A 25,674-nucleotide genomic window follows, 5' to 3' on the forward strand; every position below is an offset into this window, starting at 1 on the left:
CTAGACCAGCCATTGCTGTCTGGTCTGCCGAAGTGCTCTCTTCTCCATGGTCCCTTCGCTGCACAGATCCCACCCTGACAATCCTTAAGTGGCTATGTAGCTACTATTGGCCTCCTCTGACAGGCTCTGGTTGGTTCTGCCCTCCTTCATATCCTGCACCATATCAAAGGCCCATGGCTGGAGTGTCTGTCCACCAAGCTCAGATCAGGGGCCACCCCCTTGAGAAGGCTATTTCCTCACTGTCCAGTGCCTACCATTCTCCCTTCAGAAGGGAAACTATGTACTCTGGGTAGAATTTGTATGTAAGTTTCTATGTATATATTCCTTCCCATCCTGTCCTAAGAGAAAATGAAAAGTTCCTTGAGGACAGGGACAGTTTTATTTTTTGTCTTTACAATGCTTGGCTAGAGGAGGAACTTAATAAATGCTTATTGTTTGTTTGGGGTTTTTGTTTGTTTTTTTTAGGTTTTTGCAAGGCAATGGGGTTAAGTGGCTTGCCCAAGGCCACACAGCTAGGTAATTATTAAGTGTCTGAGGCCAGATTTGAACCCAGGTACTCCTGACTCCAGGGCCAGTGCTCTATCTACTGCGCCACCTAGCCGCCCCCAATAAATGATTATTGAATGAATGAATACAGCACAGGACACAGACACTTGGAGGGCTGATTAGTTGTGCTACTGAGACCTAGTAGGGAAAATAAGATTTATCTCCTAGGGTGGAGTATCTGCTTCTGGTATGCTTTCTACAAATCTCTAGCTACTAAAAACCAAATATAGTTAATACTAAAACTTGAGAGGTCAAAATAGCCATCTCTTCTTTCCCAGGTGGACAGTGCCTAAAATATGCCTTAAAGAGAGTCATCCACAGTGTTCTTCAAAGAATCCAAGGCACAGAATCTAATATGTACCATGAAAATGAATTCATGCCCTTTGATGCCCATCACTGGGCACTGACTGAACAAGTTGTGGTAAATGATTGTGATGGAATACTTTCATGCTAGAAGAAATGATGAGCAAGATGTTTTCAGAAACACCTGAGAAGATTTATATAATTGATACAGAGTGAAGTGAGCAGAACCTGAAGATCATTTTATACTATTAAAAACTATAGTGTGTGATAAACAACTGTGAAAGACTTAGCTACACTGATCAAGACAATGCTCCAAGGCCATTCTAAAAGGCCCATGATGAAAAATGCTATCCTATCCATCTCCAAAGAGAGAACTGATAAACTCTTAAGTGCTGACCTTTTAACCTTATTTTTCTTAGTTTTTTTCCCGTGTTTTCTTTTGCAATGTGGCTGATATGGAAAAAAGTTTTAAAAGAAGTCACATGCATAATTGATATCAAATCTCCTGTTTCCTCAGGAATGAAGAAAAGGCATGAATGAAGAAGAAATCTGAGACTCAAAAATATTTTTAAAAATTCTTTGTATGTACAATTAGGAAATATTTAAGAAAATAAATAAAAATATATTTAATAAAATGAATTTACACCCCTCACTACAACATAAGCCCATCCCCTCTTTTCCGAAAGCCGTGAGGTCAGTATTCCCCCGACACAACAGGCTAAAGTGGGAGTTCATGCATTTGTAGGAGTTCTGCATTTCACTTATATCTGACTTTGTAGAGACACCAGTTTCCTGGAAAAGAATTTGTTAGGTTTTTCCCAACTTGTTCTCTCAAAAGTACCACACCCATTTAGAATCACTCTCTTCTGGTTAGCTTTAGGAACTACATCAGCTACCAGAGAGAAAGCCAAATTTGGCAGTAAATGAGAGAAAGTACTTTTCTTCTTTGGCACTCTTAATATCAACAAGGTTTAAATAACAATTCACATTTAAGGGGTGGGCAATTAGTGAAAGCTCACATACCATTCATGTACCAACTTAGGCAGTCCTGAACATCTATGAAAGCCAGGATACCCCTACAAGGTTGCTCCAAGACCCACAGAGAATTCAGGATAAAGAGTGCAGTGATGGCATCCCCATCTTCCCCTTTTAATGAGTGAATGGTGAGACCTGACTATATCTGTGTTCAGCTAAAATGAACCAGTACTAATTAAGCACCTACATCATGCCAGACATTGTCCTGCTATGGAAATAAAGACAAAACCCAGTCACTGCCTTCAAGGAGCATTCTATTTATTGAGAGGGAGTTCTTAGACCATTAGAAAGTAGACATCATGATTATTATTTTCATTATTACCATTGTTGAAAAAAGACAAAATAAATTTATTTTAATCCCTACAAAAACATTCCTGGTCTCTTTGTGGGAACAGCTCTATTCAGTGGTTTAGGGTTTATGATTCAACAGACTCACCAACTCCAATTTTCCTACACTCTCTTCAGGTTCAGGAGATTGAGTTCTAATCCTGTTTCTGACCCAGATTTGCCCCTAGATGCCCGGCAAGTCACTAAAACTCTGCTTCAGTTTCATGGAGAAAAATGCCACCCATTCTTCTATGGTCTTCAAAATTTAATGAATTTTGGGGAAATGATGGAAATTCTTTCTAAGTGCTCCTATTATTCTTTGATAAATAAGGATTCGAATCAAAATGATACTTTTTCTTTGGTCATGGATAAGTATAAAATTACACAGACAACTTCAAAGGAAAGCTTTAAGTAGCTTTTTAAATTGCATTTATGACATTTCTTGCTCTTAGAGAGGCAGTATAAAGGTCATCACTGCCCTGCAACAGGCCTATGGCTGCAGTGCCATGTTCAAGGTCTATCTCAGAAACTGAACCAGAGGTCACATACCAATGTTATAAATCAGGCCGGGTCGGTTTCCTGGTTGGATCACTTTCAGGGCTCGAACGCCACTCCCACCATCCAGTGAAAAGCCCTGGCACCAGCCAGGCACACCTTCAGGGTGAATTCCCCTTCCAATCCTCATGGTGCAGCTGCTGGCAGAAAAGCAAGTAAGTGGACTATACCAACAAGGCCACAGAGCTAGTGCCTATCATGGTTGATCACAGAGCTTAGGTGCTATAAACAATGACTATATTTTGAATGTCTGAACTATCAATTAAAACTATAAATTACCATTATTCCTAGATGATACTGGTCCAGTGTATATCTAAGGCCAACAAAATGGAATGATATAAGAAACAAAACAGGACACATCATCTTAGTCTTGTAAAATTCATCCTACCCAATCCTCACATACTCTCCTTTCTACCTGAAAACTGCTTTTGCATTTTTGTCTTATTACCTCTTTTCCTTCTGATTTAGAGGAAGATGTGTCCTATCTATTTTAAGGTTGTGTCCATATTTTCCTTTCCATTTTATTCCCTTGGGATCATTAATTATGGGACTAGTTTCCATTAATTCTCCCCTCATTATATGTCTTAACCTCTTCACTAGCTCCCTCCCTTTAAGCTACAAACATGTTATTTCCTCCTTAGAGGTAGAGTGGAGTTGGGGAAGGGGGAAAGTTTCCTCCAGTGTGCTGCTCCCACTTCTCCAGGACTGACAAATCATCTCTTTCCTTCTCATTACACAAAGCAATCTTTATTCACCACTCCCTCCATAACCTCTCATAAATCAGGTTTTTGCCCCTAGTATATGATGTACTAACTACTTTAGGTTCCATAGTTATCTCCTAATCATTAGAGCCAGTGGTCTTTTCTGAGAGCTGGCCTGAGACCTTTATGCACCATCTGGCATGGATGATTATATCCTTTGCTTAAAACCAGATCCCCATTTGGTTCTATGATGTTATCCTGATTTTTCTACTTCTTGTTCAGTTTATTTTCTAGGTTTTCTTCTTCATTCCATACCTAAAATGTAGGTGCTACTAAGTATTTCCTTAATTTAAAATCTTTTTTTTTAAATTTAAGGCAATGGGGTTAAAGTGACTTGACCAAGGTCACACATCTAGGCAATTATTAAATGTCTGAAGTCACATTTGAACTTGGGTCCTCCTGACTCCAGGTCTGGTGCTTTATCCACTGTGCTACCTAGCTGCCCTGCTACTAAGTATTTCCCAAGGTTCTGTACTAAGCCTGTGCTCTCTTCCCTGATACCATGGCTTTAACTATTACCTCCTTTAGAATAAAGATGATTTCTAAATCTCTCTCTAGCACTAACTGCTCTCACAAGTTTCAATTGTTTTTTGGAGTAGGAAAGTTTCACCTCTACCTAGATGTCCCAGCAACACTTCAAATATTGCCTAAAACTAAATTCATTGTAGACTCATAAAGATTAAGACTTGTAAGAAATCTTAGACATTTACTTTTCCAGTTGAGAAAATATACTTTTCCCTTCTATTCAAGGTGGGGAACTATGGGTATGTAGTGTTACATATGCTGCCAGATTCAGTAGACAGATATAATGGTTGTATTGGATGAACTACTTTTTTCCTCTCTCTTTATTTAAAATTGTTCAAGGTATGGCTCTCTGAGCAGAGGAATGAATTTTTTTTTAAAAAGTAATATAAAAACAAATAAAAATCCATAAAAATAAGTTTAAATTTATTAAAAGGTCAACTCTTTCAAAGTCATCAATCAACACTTAAAGAAATTAAGTAAAAAAAATTAAGGTAAAGTACTGAAGCTAAAGTTTAAATACTTTGCGCACATAATGAAAAGTCAGAATTCATTGGAAAAGACTATGACGTTGGGAAAGACTGAAGGTAAAAGAAGGGGATGGTAGAGAATTAGATGAACAGTGTCATAGAAGCAATGAATATGAGCTTGGAATGACTTTGAGAAATAGTGAAGTATAAAGGGCCTGGCATGATAAGGTCCATGGGGTCACAAAGAGTTGAACACAACTGATTAAATAAAAAACAACAATGTTCTTCCAAAACCAGCTCTCCTTCTAATTTCTATCCTATGCTTAAAGACATCCCTTATTCCTAGCATTAATGTTCAAATCCTAGTTATCATCATAGCCAAAGGATATAAGCTGGACTACTATAGAAGCCAACACTAATTTTCAGGAGTTAAATTATAATTTTTATACACATGACTCCCTTCCCCCAAATTAATATATCTATTAATATCTATCTATATCTAATCTATCTTTTAAATCAACTCCTCACCAACCACAGGATAACCTCTAAGATGGTCAATATCATATCGTCTAATTCTTCACTCTGTAATGCTTTGCATAAGAGAAATAACACGTGTCTTATAAGTATTAAAAAGTAAATGGGGCAAAGTGAGTCATTATACTTTTTTTTCTAGAATCCCAAGATAATTCCTGGAGAGATGAGTTGGAAACAGAAAGTCCTAAAGATTTTGTCAATAAAATTATTTTGTCAAACAAAGCAACAATGTGGCAAACACAACCAAAACTTCATAAGTGTTTATGTGCCTCTGGCAGCAGGGAGACTCATATCTTCATGTACATGCATAAAATAAAATTTTAACATAAAGTTTTAGATCAAAATATATTAAAAGCCTTTAATGAAAAGAGTAACAGTGAGCTGGCTGAACTTAGCAGATAGCTTTCTTCACCTGTTGCCAAGCCCAGAACCCCAGTCAATACTCTTTTCAACATAGATGCTAAATCACTGAAACTTAACTCTAGTTTTGCTTGGTGGAACAAATCCACATTTATTAAAGTAGAGCACTCAAAGAAGTACAGAGACTATGTGTGTCTCAGAATACTATGAAGTTATCAACAGAATGCTGTTTTTATAAGAGGAGACACATCCTTCTCATATGACTTTGTAATATCAGACACTATAATCTGATTTAGACAATAGTAAAGAAAGGAAAAGAAACCAGTAAAGACAAATATGAAATTAGTGGTCCCTAGTATTCTCTTGTCCCCTTTCAGTAATTCATATAACTCTTGTCAGATTTCATTTTCTTGACAATAAATAAAATAATCTTGTAATACCTTAAGAAACTGAAATGGTGCATTTTAGTTAGCAGGTTAAAGGGAAAATTTCAATAAATCTCAAACAAAATGACTTGGACTGACAGAGTTGCACATGTTTTAATGAAAGACCATTTCCAATATACATTATTTCTTCTTTCCTGCATTAAAAGTTTACAGGGGGGCGGCTAGGTGGTGCAGTGGATAGAGCACCAGCTCTGGAGTCAAGAGTACTTGACAGCCTCAGAAACTTAATAACTACCTAGCTGTGTGGCCTTGGGCAAGCCACTTAACCCCATTGCCTTGCAAAAACCTAAAAAAAAAAAAAAAAAAAAAAAAAAAGTTTACAGAGGGGCAGTCAGGTGGCACAGTGGATAGAGCACTGGCCTGGAGTGAGGAGGATCTGAGTTCAAATGCAGCCATAGACACTTAATAATTACCTAACTGTGTGATCTTGGGCAAATCACTTAACCCTTACCTTGCAAAAAAATTAAAAAAAAAAAAGGTCACAGAAAAAAATACCATAGGGAAATGAAATAAGGAAAAAATGTGGGTTTCTTCTCCATTGCAGTTATGAGAAGTATGACTTCAATCCATGTAAAATAAAATCACCTCCAGTGTTTTTTATTATAAACCAACTAAATAGTTTGTTTCCAATATCAAATAACATAGAAATAAGATATGGAAAAAATTCTATTAAGTCATTCTATCTCCTTACTAAGCCAGAATTGTTATCTATAGCATATTTCTATTTAAATTCTAGTCCTATATCCTTTGCTAACTTTTTCTACTCTCTATCAGCTTGTTCCCTCTTCCCATAATTAATTTTACTTACAGATTTGGCTGTTCTTTGTCAGCATAACAAAATAAAAGGGGACTCAGACTCCGAGCCAGCTCATGTTCTTCAAACTGTCCTGCAGCATCTGTCTTTGCATTGTCTTGTCTAAAGATCAGTGGTAACCCTTACAGGGGAAAGATTAGGTAGAGAAGAATTGTAATCAGTCAGATCCAATGAATTAATTCACAGAACCCAAAAACTGCAAAGCTAGAAGGAATCATACAGAACATCCAGTCTAATTCCTACCTAAATAGGAAAATTTTCTCTATAATATCCCCAATAAATAACCATCCAACTGCTGACTGAAGAAAAATAGTAAAAAGGAATCCAATACCTCCTAGAGGTCACTCCATTTTTGGACAGCTCTACTTTGTCAGAAGTTTTCCTTTACAAAGATCCTAAATCAACCTTTCTGCAGCTTCCTTCCATTTCGTTGCTCTGCATTTTGGGGCCAAGACTAATTCCTTGGTCCCATGGCAGATCTTCAAATATTTAAGCTGCCTGTTTCCATAGAATCTTTACTTGCCCAGCTGAAAATCCTTAGTTTCTCCTATTAATCCTTGGATGACATAGTTTGCATTCGCCTTACCCCTTCTGGCTGCTATCCTCTGGGTCTAGTTTGTTTTTCATAAAAAGTGGTACCCAGAAAAATGTTCCAACACAAACTCAAGCAACAGATGAAAGTTTTTTTAAAAGACAACTCTGAGTGAGAATTGAATGTTTTTGTAAAGAGTTTAGAGCCCTAACAGGGTTATTTTATCCATAGTGGCCAAAGTAATATCAATGCCCACTTAGGAGAGGAATCTGAGGCTCATGAGGAGCTGAATTTCTTTCAGGAATAGGTTTGCATTGGCTCTGGCTGGCTGGCTGGCTGAGAAAATAAGCCCACAGTCCTACAGTAGCTATGAAAGGGCTAGTAGGAAGAAGTTTGACATACCTGTTTTGTTGATCAACCAATATGGAGAAGAAATAAAGATTTTCAAGGACCCTTCTGCTCGACACACAATCCGAATGGTAAGATTTAACTGTCGCCGGTTGGTATCATATAGTCGCATTCGCACCATATAGTTTTGAGTCCCGGGAGGAATTAGAAGCTCTTTACAGAATGGGAAATTCTCTAGAGACACTCCTAGAATATGCAGATTAACAAAGTACTAATTTTCTGAGGGTCGAAAAATATATTTCAAGAAAACTAATTTGATTTCCTCTGAGATTATCTTTCAGGTTAATAATGATTAGAAACTTATAAAGCAACCAAGTATGTTCTGCACTTAAAAATAAAACACTTAAGTCAGGTTCCACACTGACATAAACAGTTACTTCTTTCAGATATTATTTTTTTGCTAAATACCTTCATTTCCAATGTAATCAAGTTTTTATAAATTATATATACATCCTTGTGTGTGTGTGTGTGTGTATATATAGAAATATATGTACATGAGACTACCTATATAAACATATACAAGTGTATATACACAATGAATGTATATATTTATATCTATCTATTTAGATATATATGTGTATATATTTTTATGTACATACACACTCACAAATATACACACATGTGGTAATATAAATAATATAGCTTTAGTAAATACTTTAGTAACTTTTATTAAACTACTCCTTAAGAGGATCAAACTTCTAAAATCAGGTGATAGGTCCTTTCTAGATCACATCTAAATTACTAAATGAATTTATTTATGAGTTAGTCTATAGAGTCACAGTAAGGATTAAAAATTTTTTATGCTAATAAGTATACATATTCAAACAACATTTAGAATAGCAAGGTGTAGTAAACAGAATACTGGAATAGAAATCAGAAGACTCCTAGCACTTTTTTCTGTAACTGTGGCTAAGTTTACTAATGAAATGATGAGGATAATATATGTTCCACCCAACTCACAAGTTATTGGTGAGGATCACATGAAAATGTAAGTCAAAACCCTTTGAAAACTAAACTATAAAGTGATAAATAGATAGTTATTATGTAGAAACCTATTTAAATGAAAAAATCAGTAAAATGGATCAAACTAAGTATTTTATTTTAAATTAAATCCTGTAATCTGTACAGTCATTGAGACATCAAAATCATATTTAAAAGAGACTGGATTATTTGATAACACTTCTATTAAGGTTTTTAGGTAAAATGCATTTTATCTAGAATATAGAAACATCTATTTCCTGAGTGTTAAATAATAAACTTTTTAGATGATGATAATTTATCTTATTTTTATTATTCCTTTATTCTAAGGATCACTTGACCTATATGATCTCATTAATAATCCTCTCAACTTCCCTGTGAGCCAGGGAAGAGAGATATCATCTCCACCCACCCCATCCCACCTCTATTTTACAGGTGGGGTAAAAATGCAGTTCACAAGGATTATATGTCCTGCCAAGGTCAAAAAACAATGAAGGTACAGTACCAAAAAATCAATTTTGTCTAGTGTTCAAAGCTAATCTTTATGAATCAGATACAGGTTTTTTGGTCAATTCGGTGTTCTGAAAGTTTAAAGGTAGTTTTTAATTTAAATATAATACATGATGTCACTAAAAAGACACTAGCAAGGGTCCTATCTTTGTACCAGGGCTGTTTAGAAATATTTTTATAGTAGCCAGGAAACATTTTGTGCTGCTCTACTTTAAGATCTTACCCAGCTCAATATTTTGAGATGTGTCTGCTGTATGCAGGGCTGCCTCTTTGCCAGGTTTCAGTGTCCCATTAATTGGCATCCCTTTAACATAAAAGTCGAGTTCACAAGGTAGCAAGTTACAGATTACCACAGTTGGCAAGAGATAAATGGTGTGCCCAGGCTGTCTGAAAATCTGTTTAGCACTGTCAGAAAATATTTTTGAGGGTATGTAATCTGGATAATTCTCCTTTTTTATAGCCACACAAAACCTATGAAGAAAGAAAGACTGGTGTGAAAATCAACAGAGTGAATGAAAAAGCTTGATCTTTTGCTACTTATGAAGAGGTATAACCTTACAATTACAATCTAATAAAACATTCGCAGTTCTTGTGTCTAAATATTGTAGTCAGATAGTCCAACAATACTAAGTCAGAAAAACTGATAACCCTGTGTGAAAGAAACCATTTAGGGTAGAAGCTAGATCTGAGTTCAAATGTCTGTTATCCCCTTTTTATACCTAAACTATTTGATTTTCCTACCAACAGAATATTGAGTTTTCTTTAAAATCCTTCAATATAAATAGAAATAAATCTGGAAGGCACCAAAACTTTGGAGCATATTTTAACACGATCCTAGAAGCTCCAATAATCCTCCAGGATTGTTGACTTCAAGGCTTATATATGGCTTCATATTACATTATCCAAAAGGTATAATTATTACTGATATTCAAATGAGCAGGGCAATTAAGTACTGTTACTAGTATTTTTTATTAACTGGATAAAATCTCCTGTTCTGGCTATATAGGGCCTTATATCATCCCTAGGAAGTAGCATATAAACTCCCTAAAATCACAGTGGCAATAAAACCCTTCACTATTTTCCCTAATGTTGAATATATTTATTTCTCCACTCCTGCATAAACTGTCAGAGGGTTTGTATATATAAGTTTCTATAACCATGCCATTTAATCTACACACTAAAAACTACACACCAAACAGGTTTTTTAAAAAAATTCATCATGTTAGAAATTAAAACAATCTGAAACTTTTCTTTAGACAAAGTGAAAGATTTCTCTATAATATCTGAGCTAACTTCACTTCCCACCCCTAGAATCCTCTTCTGTTCTTGGATGAGTTCCTTCTGGAATCTCTATTTTGAGGAAGGACTCAAAAGACCTCAGGTCCCTTCCTATCTGTCCCCCCACACCTGCCCATCTCTCCATGAAGAGCCTCTCCCAGCATCTCAGTTTGAGGAAGAGTCCAGCCCAACTCCTTTTCATTATCCAGCTATCTTTTAGGTCTCCACAGGGTCCCTTCATCCCATCCTCCTAACCCTCCTGTGGGTAGGAACTGTCTCTTTTTGTATGTATTTGTGTCCCTCAGTTTAGTATGATGCCAGGGACAGAGAAGATGATTCATAAATGCTTGCTGACTTGACTTGAATGTCTTTTCTCTGCAATGAAGCAACCAAACTAGTAAGTACTGATCTAAAAATAAGCTGATTATGAAATGACCCAGTATTACTTATGAGAAATGATATATATTATATATTAAAGTGCTTTATAATCATAATATGAAACAACTAGGCTGCCCATCTGTTTTTCGACCATCATTACACCCAGTCCATTATCTCTGATCTCCAAATGGTTATAACTGAGAGGCACAAGGTCTAGAGAAGGCATCAAAGTCCCCAAGCAAGAAGTGACAAGATGGGAATCCACTAGCCAATGCTGGGGTCTCAACACTCCTAGATACTAGGATAATAGGGTGGTGGACTGTTTTGCATATTTTCTAGGTTCACTTGTATATTTTAATAGGTTACCTTGTCCTATAAAAATTAGATTTCAAGAAACTATATATTCTTAAGAAGTCCAGCACAGGGAGACCTAACAGACTTCAGGTTATAGTAGAGTTATCAGATTCTGAATACATATAAATAAATCACTTCTTCCATTAAAGATTATGAAATAAAAAGGAGGAATTCTTTCTTCCCTTAATTCTTTACAACAACCAATGCTGCCCTACCCACTTCATGATTTTATCCTGGGGGGGGGGGGGGGGGGGGCATGAAACATTAGATGGGACTTACATACCTGAAAAATCTGCTTTTTTCTGTATCCATTGAGTGGCACTCTCTTTTGCTGCTACTTACTTCTGTGGTTTTCACTACAGTAGTCCAGTGGATTGGAGTCTTACAAAAAAATACTCCCATCCCTTTTGGCCGGGCCTGTAATCGCCAGGAAGTGAGGTGTAAAGGGACTGCAAATGAATCCCCTGGCATGATAGCTGGGAGCACAACAGGTTCTGCAACAAAAAGGATATGGATCTCTAACTTAAAGAAACAGAAAAGGTACCACATGTATAAATTGCCTGAAAAAATCGATCTTTCTTCCTGAGAAAAAGAAGGATGAGCTAGAACTTACTGTCCGGAGCAGAGGGGCTATCCAACCTTAGCTCCATTGGTGTCTCCAGCCTGTTCTTCACAATTAGAGCAGAGCGGACGGTGATGACCTTTCGAGCACTGCCTTCCATGGTCACTGCAAAAACCACCCGGACTGGTGGAAGTGAAGAGAACTACAGGATTGGTTATAAATAAATATAAATTGGTTATAGTGATTCTGAAGATATAAACAAAATACAATGATACAATCTAAAATGCTTAAATAAGAATTTCAGCAGAATTTGAAGTGTTTTATTATTCCTCTTCTTTTTACTAATAAAATAATAACAATTGCTCTTTCAGTCATTTGGGCTTGGGGCCCATGGAAATTTTAGATATAAAGACAGTTACTAAGTAAGTCTCAATGTTGCTTTTCCTTAAACAGTCTACAAAGATGATTTATAGTGTCACAAAAATAAAGTCAGCTTTTAGACACATGTATATCACTTGCAAAACATACTATGAGGCTGTGAGGTCATACTAACAAACTTCTAGTTATTAGAAACTAAGAATAAGTTAGAACTTTTCTTAAATTGAAATGCCTTTAGTCTACACCAGCCAGAATAAATGTTTTTCAAAATATGATTTATTAAATGAATTCAATCATCATTTCTTCAATAATATTTGTTGTATGTTTTCTATCTGTAGAGCCCCCGTTAAACACCAAATGTGACAAAATGAGTAAGGAAAAATTTCTGTTTTCAGAGTCTTGTAGGAAACATAACATGGTATCAGAGGTCATTTCTCAGCTAAATACTTCCCACTCCTCTCTTGAATACTGGACTCTTACCCAGGGTTATTGGGTTCTGATGAGTGAGTTTTCAACTCATCCTAAACTTGGTATCCAAACCACTTCCCAGCCATCCACAAAGGCCAGCATGCTCCTCTCTTTCCAGTTCATCTTTTAGGAGTCTTCTCCCATTAGTATGCAAGCTCCTTGAGGGCAGGGGCCAATATATTTGCTTCCTGCAGCATTTTGCATGGTACACAGTAAGGGCTTAATAAATTCCCTAACACTTAACCTTCCTGGACCACACTTTCCTAATTTAGAAAATGAGGACCTTGAACTAGATGACATCTAAGATTTCATTCTAGTTTGAAATTTCTGATCCTTTGTATATAAATTTAATGTCATGTATTGCATGATAAAGACATAAAAGAAGTATGGAAAAGTTCTACAAGAATTCAAAGAAAAAAGAGATTGCTTCTGATTGGATAGGCTAAAATTAGCTAGTAGGAGTGGCTATAAAATAATCCTAGATCGGGCAGCTAGGTGGTGCAGTGGATAGAGCACTGATCCTGGAGTCAGGAGTACCTGAGCTCAAATCCTGCCTCAGACACTTAATAATTACCTAGTTGTGTGATCTTGGGCAAATCACTTAATCCCATTGCCTTGCAAAAAAAAAAAAAAAAAAGAAGAAGATAACCCTAGAAAAATAAGTAGGACTTCAACAACAGGAAGGTGGCACTCTTGGCATGGGAAATCATGCAAGGAAAGCCATGAATTCTATCCTAATTGGAATGGTGCTGAATGAACAAGAAAGGGGAATAGATTCAGAAATGCTGTAGAGGTAGAAATGATAATATTTGGCAAATAACTAGATATATGAGTAAGAGTGAAGAGTCAAGAATCACATTGAGATTGTGAACCAATCTGACTAAAAGGAAGGTGGTATGCTAGAGAGAAAGGGAAAAGGGAGAAAAAGATGAGTTCTATTTTGAACGTGTTAAAAGTTTGGGATACATTTGAGATACCAAATCAAAATATCTAATAGGGATTTGGTGTTTGGGACAAGGAGAAAGATTATGGCTGAATATATTAATCTGAATATCTCCTGCAGAGAGATCAGAACTAAATCCATGAAAGCTGATGAGAACATCAAGTGAGAGAGGGTAAAAGTAGAAGAGTATGCAGGACAAATATTTCAGGGTTACCACAGTTAGGAGACCTACTATGGATTACAACCTAGGAAGGGAGACTGAGAATACAATAGGTAGGAAAAGAACCAAGAAAGCAGTGTACTCTCACCCATGGACAGAACAAAGTATATGGTAGGAGAAGATGGTCAAAAATGTCAAATACCACCACAGGGTTGTCCAGAAAGATGAAAATTAAGGAAAGGTCATTATATTTGACAATTAAGAGATCACTGGTAACTCTATAGAGAAAACTGTTTGAATTGAGAGTGGTATGATGAGAAACCAAAATATAGATGGCTTACATCTTTTCAGTTAAGTGTGAAATGAGTCTTACTGGGGAACAGTATTTGTGGAAAGTCTGTTTATTCCTTTTTTAATAGCCTTATCAAAACATGTACAGATTGTGACAATAATAATTTTACATGAGAAAATAGGCATTTTTTGTTGGTGGTCAATGTCTTCTCAATCACCATTTTTGGGTTATGATAGAATCTGAGATTTTTCCTCCCATATACTTTTGACAGATTTCTTCAGATTTATCCTGAGAATTGGTCTCTCAATGATCTTAAAACTACATTACTTCCTGAAGTATGACTCTCTTCCATGTATACTGGGTTTATTTCAGTTATTTTCCCTGTCTTTGCTCTCTTCAGTAATTTTTCAACCACCTTTGTACACATATCCAGGACCACTATTAGAATATAAATGTGGTGGTGTCACAGTCCTTGATAATGAAAATGGTGTCATAAACAATATCTGCAGAGTTTTGTTGTCTTTTTTCTGTTCATCAAACTTCCAGTTTCATTTTAAAGCACTGTGGGGATGATGTTTCTTCCTTTTATATCTCTTGCCAACCTTTCTTTAAACTATTTAAAAGTTACATTTCTTCTCACTATTAAAATGAAGGACTACTGCTAATAATATTCCACCATCATTCTCTGAAAGTATTCACAAATGAATATATATTATAAACCTCTCCACTTGGCATGTAGTAAGATGTCTGCTAAGTAAATTGGTTTCTAGCTCTTTTGTTCTCATTATAACCACTGATTTATATCTGTTAAAATTTTCATATGAAATTGTTACCGTTGATGTTGAAGTTCTTTGCTTCATTTTTCATTTTTGGTCATCCACAAATTTGTTTAAATAGGTCAGGTTGGAAATATTTTAAATGCATGGTATACCTTTTTTCTCAGATTTATTCTTTCAACTCGTTTAGTATTGATATTTGTCCTAACTCAGTTATCTGAGTGTACCAGGGAGCTGATTCAGGAATGACTCCCACATAAGCCAACAGTAGTTCTCTTATCAGTTGGAATAAAATCCACAGCATACTTTGAACTGAATCCTATGCCTCCAAGAGCAGATGCAGAATGCTCAGTTTAGTATTCAAAGTCTTTCATAGCCTAGATGCCTTCTTCAATTCCAGTCTTCTTATACTTTAGTCCACCCCTGCCATCCATCCCCCACAGTTCCTCCTTACCCACCCTACCCCTGCCCAGGTACTCTTCAATGCAGTGACACTGACCACTTGGCGGTTCCATAAACAAGACGATTCATCTCTCAACTCCAGACATTGTCTCTAGTCATTCCCCATGTCTGAAATGTTCTCCCTCTTCCTCTCTAACCATCAACCTCCCCGATGTTCTTTAAGTTCCAATTAAACTCCCACCTTCTATAGGAAGTCTTCCCTACCCCCTCTTAATTACAGTGTTTTTAATCATTTCCTCTTTATCCTGTCAGTAGTTTGCTTTGTATATATATTTGTTTGTAAGTTGTCTTTCCCCATTAGACTGTAAAACTTTTTTTTTATCCCCAGCACTTAGTCCACAACTGGCACAGAGTAGACACAAAATGTTTATTAGAGTGATTCATCACCACTTCTAGAACCTTCTGATTCTTTTCTCAAAGAATGATTATGTAGAGGTGTAAAGTTTGCAAGTGATTGATTCTAAGTCTTTGATCTCTCTTTTTACTCTAGAATCATATTTTTCACCATATTATTTGCAATTTCACCTATTCTCATCTTTATATGAAGGATAAAAGTGCAAGCTGATTAAATGTAAACAATCTTTTCAAGTTTTTCTTTTTCTCTGACACCTTATCCTCTACAGATATATGTAGGCACACAAGCCAAAACTATTTTCTTATTAGTCTTTCTGTAAATATTACTTATTTGCACTGCAATAGAAAATGTTCAAATGTCTCATAAAATATCTGCTTTGGATTATGATAAAATCAACTCAACCATTGCCTTTGTTTTACTCTCTAAAGAGAATCTGGAAGTTATTCTTCCATTTGACTGCAACTTCCTTCTGTCTTTTGATTTTGTCTATAGGAAGCATGTCAATATTGATATAATTTAGTTTCTTTATAATATATCTACTCACTAGCCAATGGACAAAAATTTTACATTTAGATTAGTAACAATAAGTTAATGTCTGCAGAGAATCTAAAAATCATGGGGTTCTTTAGCACCATCTGCTACTTTTTCTACCTCCATCACAACAGAAGAGTAAGGTATCTCACAAAACTAATACATATTTTATATTTTGCATTTTTTTATGAATGGTCACAGCCAAAGAATCTGTCCCAAAGTGGCTAGCTCACAGGCAATGAATGGGCCTCCCCCTACTCAACAAGGCTAGAACTTGGATAGAAAAAGATAACTGTTACTGGGATTATATTTCAAGTCTTTCCTCTTGACAGAGCTTTCACTCCAAATGGGAAGAGTTTGCCAAGAAACCAAGGTCACCTCTCTTATGAAACAGAGTTAGGACTCTATGAAACAATTAGACTAACATAACTTTGTATTTCTTTGACAGCTGAAGAAAGAAGCTACCCAAAAGTATGTAGAACAGGAGGGGCAACATTTTACTGCCCTGGGTCCCTATCTCAGGAGAAAATTCAGAGAGATTTTGCTGGTTTGTTTTTTAGTCTTCTATGTGAATAATTCTTTCCTGACATTTTAAAAAATCAAGTTTTTTGTTTTTTTTTTTTGCAAAAGGGCAAGGACTGTTTCTTAATTTTGTCTTTGTATCCCTAGTACCCCAGGCAATACTCTGCATGTACTAGATACTTAAATATTCAAAACAGTGCTGCTTTTAAAAAAGTTTATATCAATTGTTTTTTGTATTTGATATAATCTACTTTTTATTGAATCCTTTTCTTTTCCCTTCCAGACAGGCATATAAACAGTGTACACTAGAGTACTTACTGGGCTAGAATCAATGTAGACTATCTATACCATCTAACTTCTAAAGATTAAGAACATATGTTGGAATTAGCAATAGTATAGAAAAAACATACAAGATAAAATAAGCAAATTTTCTTAGAAGAAATAAGATGATTAATCAGTGCAGACAGAAGAAAAAGAATCTAGCCTAGCAAAAGAATCTTTGCAATAATAGACAATCAAAATCTATAGAGAACTGATTAAAAAAACACACAAGTTGTAAAGAGCCACTCCCAACTAACTATGCAATCAAAGAAAAAGATGAATTTTCAAAAAAAATGCAAACTATCAGAAAAATTTCTAACATTAATAATCAGATCACTGAAAATTAAGGGAATTTTGAGTTATCACCTTAAAATTGACAAAGATGGCAAATAATGGAAAAAATGGAATTTTGGTAAAGATATTTAAAAAAATAAAGAAGGACCCTACATTTATTGCTGATAGAACTTGAAAGTTGATAGAATAAAAGCACCTTGGGGACAGAGACTTCCCTAGGGTTTAGCACAAGACTCTGCACAGAGGAGGCACTTAATAGATGCCCCATGGATTAGACTGGGTCAACTACTTTGGAGAAGAATTTGGGACTCTACAAGAAATGGTACAAAAATGTTCCTGTCCTTTAAACCTAAAGGGCTAAGTAACAAAAGCCACTTACCTGATATACTCTTCATGTGTAAAAAAAGATGGGAGGGGAAGAGAATCTACACTGACATAGCATCTACAATCTGCCAGTTACCTCATCTGATCCTGACAGTCTTGTGAGAAGGTGCTGCTATTATCACCATTTCACAGTCAAGGAAACCAAGACAAACAGAGTGACATGACCTGCCAAGGGTCACAGCTAGGAAGGGTCTGGAGTCAAATTTGAACTCCAGACCCACACTGCACTACCCATCTGTGGGAACTTGCCTGCTCAATAATTTGCTGAGCCATTCTACAAGTGATGAGCATCTACTTGCTTCCAGATCTTTGATAAAATTAAAAGAACAACATCATAAAAGTAAAATATTGAGGACAAACTGTGCACCAACAGTTGTACATTAAATGAACAAATTACAAAGGACATATAAAAGGAATATTACCTGTGCTACAAGAAAGAAAATATAGATGAATATATTCTGGAAATAACTATCATTTAATAAAACAAAATGAAGATAGTCAAATAACTTCTTTGTGTTTGGTTCAGATCTCAGATTTCATCAGTGTAGGGAACTTTGAGGATGGAAACTCCCTGCACCATTGAAAATTAATAGCTCCGGCAGCTAGGTGGCACAGTGAATAAAGCACTGGCCCTGGAGTCAGGAGGACTTGAGTTCAAATTGGACTTTAGACATTTAATAATTGCCTAGCTGTGTGACCTTGGGCAAGTTACTTAACCCCATTGCCTTAAATAATAAAATTTTAAAAATAAGAAAAAAAGAAAAAAATTAATAGGTCATCTCTCACTTAAAATCTCCCACATACGCTCCTCACAAAAATAAGAGAAGACAATATGCTTAAATTTGTGTTTTTTGTTTATCAGATTCTTTTTGAAAAGGAGTGGCATGTTTTATCAGGAGTCTGAAAATTGTGGTTAGATGTTGTACTGATTAGAGAGTCCGTAAGTATTTAAAAGGTAATTATCTTTATAGTATTGTTGCTGCTATGTAAATAGTTCTCCTGGTGCTGTTCAATTTACTTTTCATCAGTTCATACAAGTTTTCTCAAATTTCTCTAAAATTAGGTCCAACAGAAGTTACAGAACAATAATTCATCACATCTATACAGTGAATCTTGTTGAGCCATTCCCCAAATGATGGACATTCTCTCAATTTCCAATTCTTTGCCAACACCAAAAGAGCTAATATAAATACTTTTGTATATATGAGTCTTTCCCCCTCTTTGCTGGGTAGAAAGGTATTCATAATTTAGCAACTTTGGAAGCATACTTTCAAATTGTTTCTTTTTTTTTTTTTTTTTAAAGGTTTTTGCAAGGCAAATGGGGTTAAGTGGCTTGCCCAAGGCCACACAGCTAGGTAATTATTAAGTACTTAAAGTGTCTGAGACCTGATTTGAACCCAGGTACTCCTGACTCCAAGGCCAGTGCTTTATCCACTACGCCACCTAGCCGCCCCCATTCACCTTTTCACTCAATTTAGCAATTTGCTGGATTGAGAGGTGGTAACTCAGAATTATTTTTAATTTACATTTTTCTAACTATTAATGATTTAGAAATTTTTTCAAATGATTGTTGGTAGATTGGATTTCTTTCTCTGAAAACTATTCATATCTTTTGATCATAGATTAACAGAATGGATCATATTCTTGAAAATCTGAAACAGTTCCCTATATGTCTTAAAATGACTTTTATCAGAAATATGCTGCAAAAAATTCCCAATTTCCTAGGTTTCTTCAAATTTCAGCTGTATTGTTTTTGTTTATGTAAAAACTTTATTTTATACAATCAAAATTGCTCATTTTCTCTCCTGTGATTTTTCTATTTTTTTGCTCCTGAACCACATTTCTATCCATAGATCTAACAAGTAATTACTTCCATGATTCTCTAATTTGTTTGTTAACTTTATGCTAAATCACAACCCTATCTAGTTCTTATCTTGATAAAAACAAATTAGATATTGGTCAACTTTTCAGTTTTCTCAACAATTTTTGCTGAATATTTTTGGGTTTATCAAACACTAGATTATTGTACGAATTTGCTTTCATATAATCTGTACCTAATTACTTTCTCTAATCAAATCTATTTCTTAAGTAGAGCAAATCTTTCAGGTAATTATGGTTTTGTAGTGTAGTTTGAAATCTGCTTTTATTAAATAAATGCTTTTCTTTTTTAACTTTCATTTTATTAGTCTCTCCATGATTTTCAGAATATTTAATTTCCTTTGAGGGATTTTTAATCTGTTCATTTTCTATTTGTAGGTGATATCTAAGTTGCATGGACAATTCATTGATCGGCTCTTTCTCTTTTTTAACAAAAGCCTTGAAAAATAGAAAGTTTTCCTTATGTCCTGCTTTGGTTGTATCCCCACCCCCACCCCATCCCCCAAATGGTATATTGTCTCACTATTGTCAATACTTTCAATGAAACTGATTGTTTTCATGATTCTTTAACCCACATATTTTTTAGGAATAAATTATTTAGTTTTCAAATAATTTTTCATCTTCCCTTCAAGATGTATTGAATATCACATGGATACATCGAGCTAATATAATAAAAATGACAATTCTACCAAAATTAAACTACCTGTTTAGTGCCCTACCAATCCAAAAAATTACTTTAATGAGTTATAAAAAGGTGTAAGTAAATTCATATGAAGAAATAAAAAGTCAAGAATTTCCAGGGATTCAATGAAAAAAAGGTGCAAAAAGAAGGTAACTTATTAGCCTTACCAGGACTAAAATTTTATTATAAAGCATCAGTCATTAAAACTGTCTGATATTGGCTAAGAAATACAGTGGTGGATCAGTGGAATAGATTAGGTGCAATAGTAGGAAATTATTACAGTAATCTGTTGTTTGATAAACCCAAAGAGTACAGCTATTGGGATAAAAACTCTCTCTTCAAGAAAAACCATTGGGAAATTGGAAGTTAGTATGGAAGAAACTTAAGATTAGACCAAGACCTCACATTCTATACCAAGATAAGATCAAAATGGATACAAGATTTAGACATAAAAAACAATATTATAAACAATCAAAGATCAAGGAGTAGTTTACCTGTCAGATCTATGGAAAGGGGAGCAGTTTATGAACAAGAAAGAGATGGATAAGATCATTAAAAACAAACTAGATAATTTTGATTACATTAAATTAAAAAGATTTTGCACAGACAAACCACTGTAACCAAGATCAAAAGAAATGTAGTAAATTGGGAAACAATTTTTACAACTAGCATTTCTGACAAAGGACTCATTTCTAAAATATATAGAGAATTGAGTCAAATTTTCAAAAAAAGAAGCCATTCCCCAATTGACAAATGGTCAAAGGATATGCAAAGGCATATCAAAGCCTGTGTATGAGGAAATCAAAGCGATCCATAGTCATGAAAAATTGCTCTAAATCATTACTTATTAAAGAAATGCAAATTAAAGCATCTCTGAGGTACTACCTCATACCTCTCAGATTGGCCAAAATAACCAGAAAGGAGAATGAGCAATGTTGGAAGGGATGTGGAAAATCTGGGACACTATTACACTGTTGGTGGCTGTGAACTCATTCAAGCTTTCTGGAGAGAAATTTGGAACTATTCCCAAAGGGCAACAAAAACACATATACCCTTTGATCTAGCAATACCACTACTGGGTTAATACCCTGAAGAGATGATGAAAAGGGGTAAAAACATCACTAGTACAAAAATATTCATAGCAGCCCTATTTGTGGTGGCAAAGAATTGGAAATTGAGTGAATGTCCTTCAATTGGGGAATGGCTGAACAAACTGTGGTTTATGCATGTCATGGAACACTATTGTTCTATTAGAAACCAGGAGGGATGGGAATTCAGGGAAGCCTGGAAGGATTTGCATGAACTGATGCTGAGCAAGATAAGCGGAACCAGAAAAACATTGTATACCCTTACAGCAACATGGGGTGAAGATCAACCTTGATGGACTTGCTCATTCCATCAGTGCAACAATCAGGGACAATGTTGGGCTATCTGAGATGGAATACTATCTGTATCTATAGACAGAATTGTGGAGTTTGAACAAAGACCAAAGACTATTACATTTAATTTAGAAAAAAAAAAACCTCTTATCTTAATTGTCTGATCTTGCTATCTCTTATACTTTATTTTTCTTCCTTAAGTATATGATTTCTCTAATCACATTCAACTTAGATCAATGTATACCATGGAAACTGTAAAGACGAATAGACTGCCTTCTGTGGGGGGAGGGGGAGGGAAGCAAGATTAGGGGAAAAAATTGTAAAACTAAAGTAAATAAAAACTTTCCAAAAAAAAAAAGAAGTTGTATTGAAAACTGCTGCTTTTCTGCATTTCATGAAGTTGTGATGCTCCGATACATGGTCAATTTTTGTGAAATCATTGTACATAACTGAAAAATAGGTATATTCCTTTTTATTCACATTGAATAATCTCCAGAGGTCAATCATATATAACTTTTCTAAAATTCTTTTTAGGTCCTTAACTTCTTCCGTATTTTTTTTTAGTGAGATTTGTTTAGATCCAAAATAGATAAATTAAATTTCTTTACTATTACTGCTTTAATTCCTATTTCTCCAAATTAATTTTTTCTTGTCGTTGGTACTGTTCAGCAAAATGTAGTTTCCTTGTTTATCTCTTCTAATTAGGTCTATTTTTGCCAGTACTTTGTCTGAGATGATGATTGCTTCCCCTGACTTTTTTACTTCAATTTTAGTATAATACATTCTGTTCCAGTCCTTTATTTTAACTGTTATTTTTTCAAGCATGGTTTTTGTAAATGATATATTGCTAGATTCTAATTTCTAATCCCTTTGTTGTTCTTTTCCACTTAATTATTATTTTTAGTTTTTTGCAAGGCAATGGGGTTAAGTGGCTTGCCCAAGGTCACACAGCTAGGTAATTATTAAGTGAGTCTGGATTTGAACTCAGGTACTCCTGATTCCAGGGCCAGTGCTCTATCCACTGTGCCACCTAGCTGCCCTTGTTCTTTTCTATTTTATGAGTTTGTTCATCATATTCACATTCATAGTTATTTGCCTATTGCATATTTCTCTCCATCCTGTGGGATTTTTTTTTGGTTGATATTTCAATTACATAAGTTACACATTTTTCTATCACTCTCCCCTTCCCACCCCCCCCCCCCCAGCAATGAACAATCTGGTAAAAGTTGTACATGTACATTTATGTTTAATAGCTTACATACTAATCATTTTGTGTATGAAGAACTAGGACCAAGGGAAAAGAAAGAAAGAAAATCATGGGATAGGAAGGAAAAAACAGAGAAATTTTCAAAAAGTAAACAGAGTACCCATTCAGATTTTTTTTTGTTTTTTTAATTATTTTTCCTCTGGATGGTGGATGGTGCTGTCTATAACAAGTCTCCCAGGCTTGTCCTAATCTCAGAACTGCTGAGAGCAGCTACATTCACCATTTTTGATCAACTCACAATGTTGTTTTAATGTGTATAATGTTCTCTTAGTTCTGCTCCCTTCACTCAGCATCAATTCATGTAATTCTTTCCATGCTTCTCTAAAGTCCAACCATTTCTGATTTCTTATAGAACAATAGTACTTCATAACATTCATATACCATAACTTGTTCATTCTCCAATTGAAAGGTATTCCCTCAATTTCTATTTCTTTGCCACTCCAAAAAGAGTTGCTATAAATACTTTTGACCATGTAGGAAGTTTGGATATAGCAAAGTCCTAATCCTCCCACAAACCTTCCCCTTTTTGTCATCTTAGTCAATCTGACAGGTCTAAGGTAGAAGCTCACAGTTGTTTTTTAATTTTATTTAATATTTATTCTCATTTTGTACAAATAATAGTTTTTTAATTAATAAAATATACTTGTTTAAGAGTAGATGAAATAGCCCCTCCCCCCATAAATATAGACTTGCTTGAGCAATAAAGTAAAGGGGAGAGAAAAAAATTAAAATAAAAAAAAACAAGTTATAATTGTAGGTATGGCCAGGTGGCGCAATGGACAGAGCACCAGCCCTGGAGCCACGAGCACCCGAGCCCACATCTGGCCCCATACACCCAAACAATCACCCAGCTGTGTGACATGCAAGCCACCCAAAACCCACTGCCCTGAAAAAAAAAATGAAAAAAAACCCCAAAATAAAATAAAATAGTAATAAAAGTAGGGGTGGCTGGGTGGCAGACAGAGCAATCCAGCCTCAGACACCCAATGATCACCCTGCTATGCTGCCCCAGGTGGGCCACCCATCCCCATTTGCCCTGCACCCCCCCAAAAATAATAATAATAAAAAATGTGCTTGAGTCTTTGTTCCAACACCAACAGCTCTGTCGCGGGTGGATCACATTTTTTATGATAAATCCATGGCAAAAGTTATTTCCATATTTTTCCACCATTACCATTGCTGATTGCAACTCCCTCCTTTTGTATTTCTCCACTACCATGTACTATATTTTCTTTCTCCTTTCACTCTGACTCTGCTGTAGGGTAGCTGAGTGGCGCAGCTGACAGATCCCCGGCTCTGGGGCCAAGATGCCCTGAGCCCCCATACTACCCCTTAGACCTAGCATCCACCTGGCCCTATGGTCCCGGACAGGCCTTCCAATCCCAGCCCCTTGCAAGAGGTAAAAAAGAAAATGTGTTATATCTGACCTCCCCCCATGGTCCATCCTCTCCTCCATCACTCACATCCCCCCCTTCCCCCTGTCCCCCCTCTCTCCTTCTTACTCCAGATGCCTATACCCCATTGGGTATATATATGCTGTTTCCTCTCCTAGTCACCTCTGATGAGAGCGAAGAATCCCTCATTCCCCCTTGCCTTTCCCCCTTCCATATCATTGCAATAGCTCATTGTAATAAAGAAAAATCTTAATATATGAAATATCTTGGCCTATTCCCCTCTCCTTTTTCTTTCTCCCATTACATTTCCCTTTTTTTCTATTGACTCCATTTTTACACCATGTTTTATCTTTGAATTCCACTTTCTCTTGTGCTTCAACTAATAAAAGCTCCCTCTACCTGCTCTATTAACTGAGAAGGTTCATATGAGTATTATCAATGTCATTTTTCTATACAGGAATACATGCAGTTCATCCTCATAAGTCCTTCATATTTTCCGCTTCTCCTCCAATCTCTATGCTTCACCTGAGTCCTGTATCTGATGATCAAACCTTCTGTTCAGCTCTGGCCATTCCAACAGGAACATTTGAAATTCCCCTGGTTCATTGAAAGTCCATCTTTTTCCCTGGAAGGGGACATTTAGCCTTGCTGGGTAGTTGATTCTTGGCTGCATTCTAAGCTCTTTTGCCTTCTGGTATATATTGTATTCCAAGCCCTACAAACTTCCAATGTAGTTGCTGCTAAGTCCTGTGTAATCCTGACTGCAGCTCCACAGTATTTGAACTGTGTCCTTCTGGCTGCTTGTAATATTTTCTCTTTGACCTGGGAGTTCTGGAACTTGGCTATGATATTCCTAGGGGTTGGGTTTTTGGGATCTCTTTCTCAGGGGGAATCGGTAGATTCTCTCCATTTCTATTTTTCCCTCTGCTTCTAGGATATCAGGGCAATTTTCCTGTAATAATTCTTTGAAAATGATGTCAAGGTTCTTTTCCTGATCATGACTTTCAGGTATTCCAATAATTTTTAAATTATCTTTCCTAAGTCTGTTTTCCATATCAGTTGTTTTTTCAATGAGATATTTCACATTTTCTTCTAATTTTTCATTTTTTTTTGGTTTTGAAGTATTGATTCCTGATTTCTAGTAAATTCATCAATCTCCCTGAATTCTATTCTTTGTCTGAAGGATTTGTTCTCCTCAGAGTTTTCTTATCTTTTTCCATCTGGCCCATTCTGATTTTTAAAGCATTCTTCTCCTCCATAACTTTTTGAACTGTTTTATCCATTTGACCTAAGCTGTTTTTTAGCATGCTATTTTCTTCAGCATTTTTTTGGATTTCCTTGACTAGGCTGCTGACTTTATTTTCATGTTTTTCCTGCATCTCTCTCATTTCTTTTCCCAGTTTTTCTTCTGATATCCTTCATTTGATTTTCAAAGTCTTTTTTGAGCTCTGTCATAGCCTGAGCCCAATTTCTGTTTTTCTTGGAGTCTTTAGATGCAGGAGCTTGTACTTCCTC

The 25,674-nt window shown here is 35.7% G+C and overlaps 1 protein-coding gene across 5 annotated transcripts in view; it reads right to left on the minus strand.

Annotated features, from left to right (window-relative positions):
- The window catches only part of VPS13D (vacuolar protein sorting 13 homolog D), a 349,290-nt gene that overhangs the window by 165,984 nt on the left and 157,632 nt on the right, over positions 1 to 25,674 (minus strand). For 4 of the 5 annotated variants that reach the window (XM_074218409.1, XM_074218411.1, XM_074218408.1 and 1 more), the window contains 6 exons: positions 11,725 to 11,875; positions 11,395 to 11,605; positions 9,325 to 9,572; positions 7,608 to 7,799; positions 6,668 to 6,794; positions 2,761 to 2,906 (listed from right to left, as the gene is read on the minus strand). In XM_074218409.1, coding sequence (XP_074074510.1) covers positions 2,761 to 2,906; positions 6,668 to 6,794; positions 7,608 to 7,799; positions 9,325 to 9,572; positions 11,395 to 11,605; positions 11,725 to 11,875 — 1,075 coding nt within the window. The remainder of the gene's footprint in view (positions 1 to 2,760; positions 2,907 to 6,667; positions 6,795 to 7,607; positions 7,800 to 9,324; positions 9,573 to 11,394; positions 11,606 to 11,724; positions 11,876 to 25,674) is intronic. The other variant, XM_074218410.1, reaches the window with a different exon arrangement.

This window comes from Macrotis lagotis, chromosome 1 (assembly GCF_037893015.1).
Source record: "Macrotis lagotis isolate mMagLag1 chromosome 1, bilby.v1.9.chrom.fasta, whole genome shotgun sequence".
Taxonomy (NCBI): domain Eukaryota; kingdom Metazoa; phylum Chordata; class Mammalia; order Peramelemorphia; family Peramelidae; genus Macrotis; species Macrotis lagotis.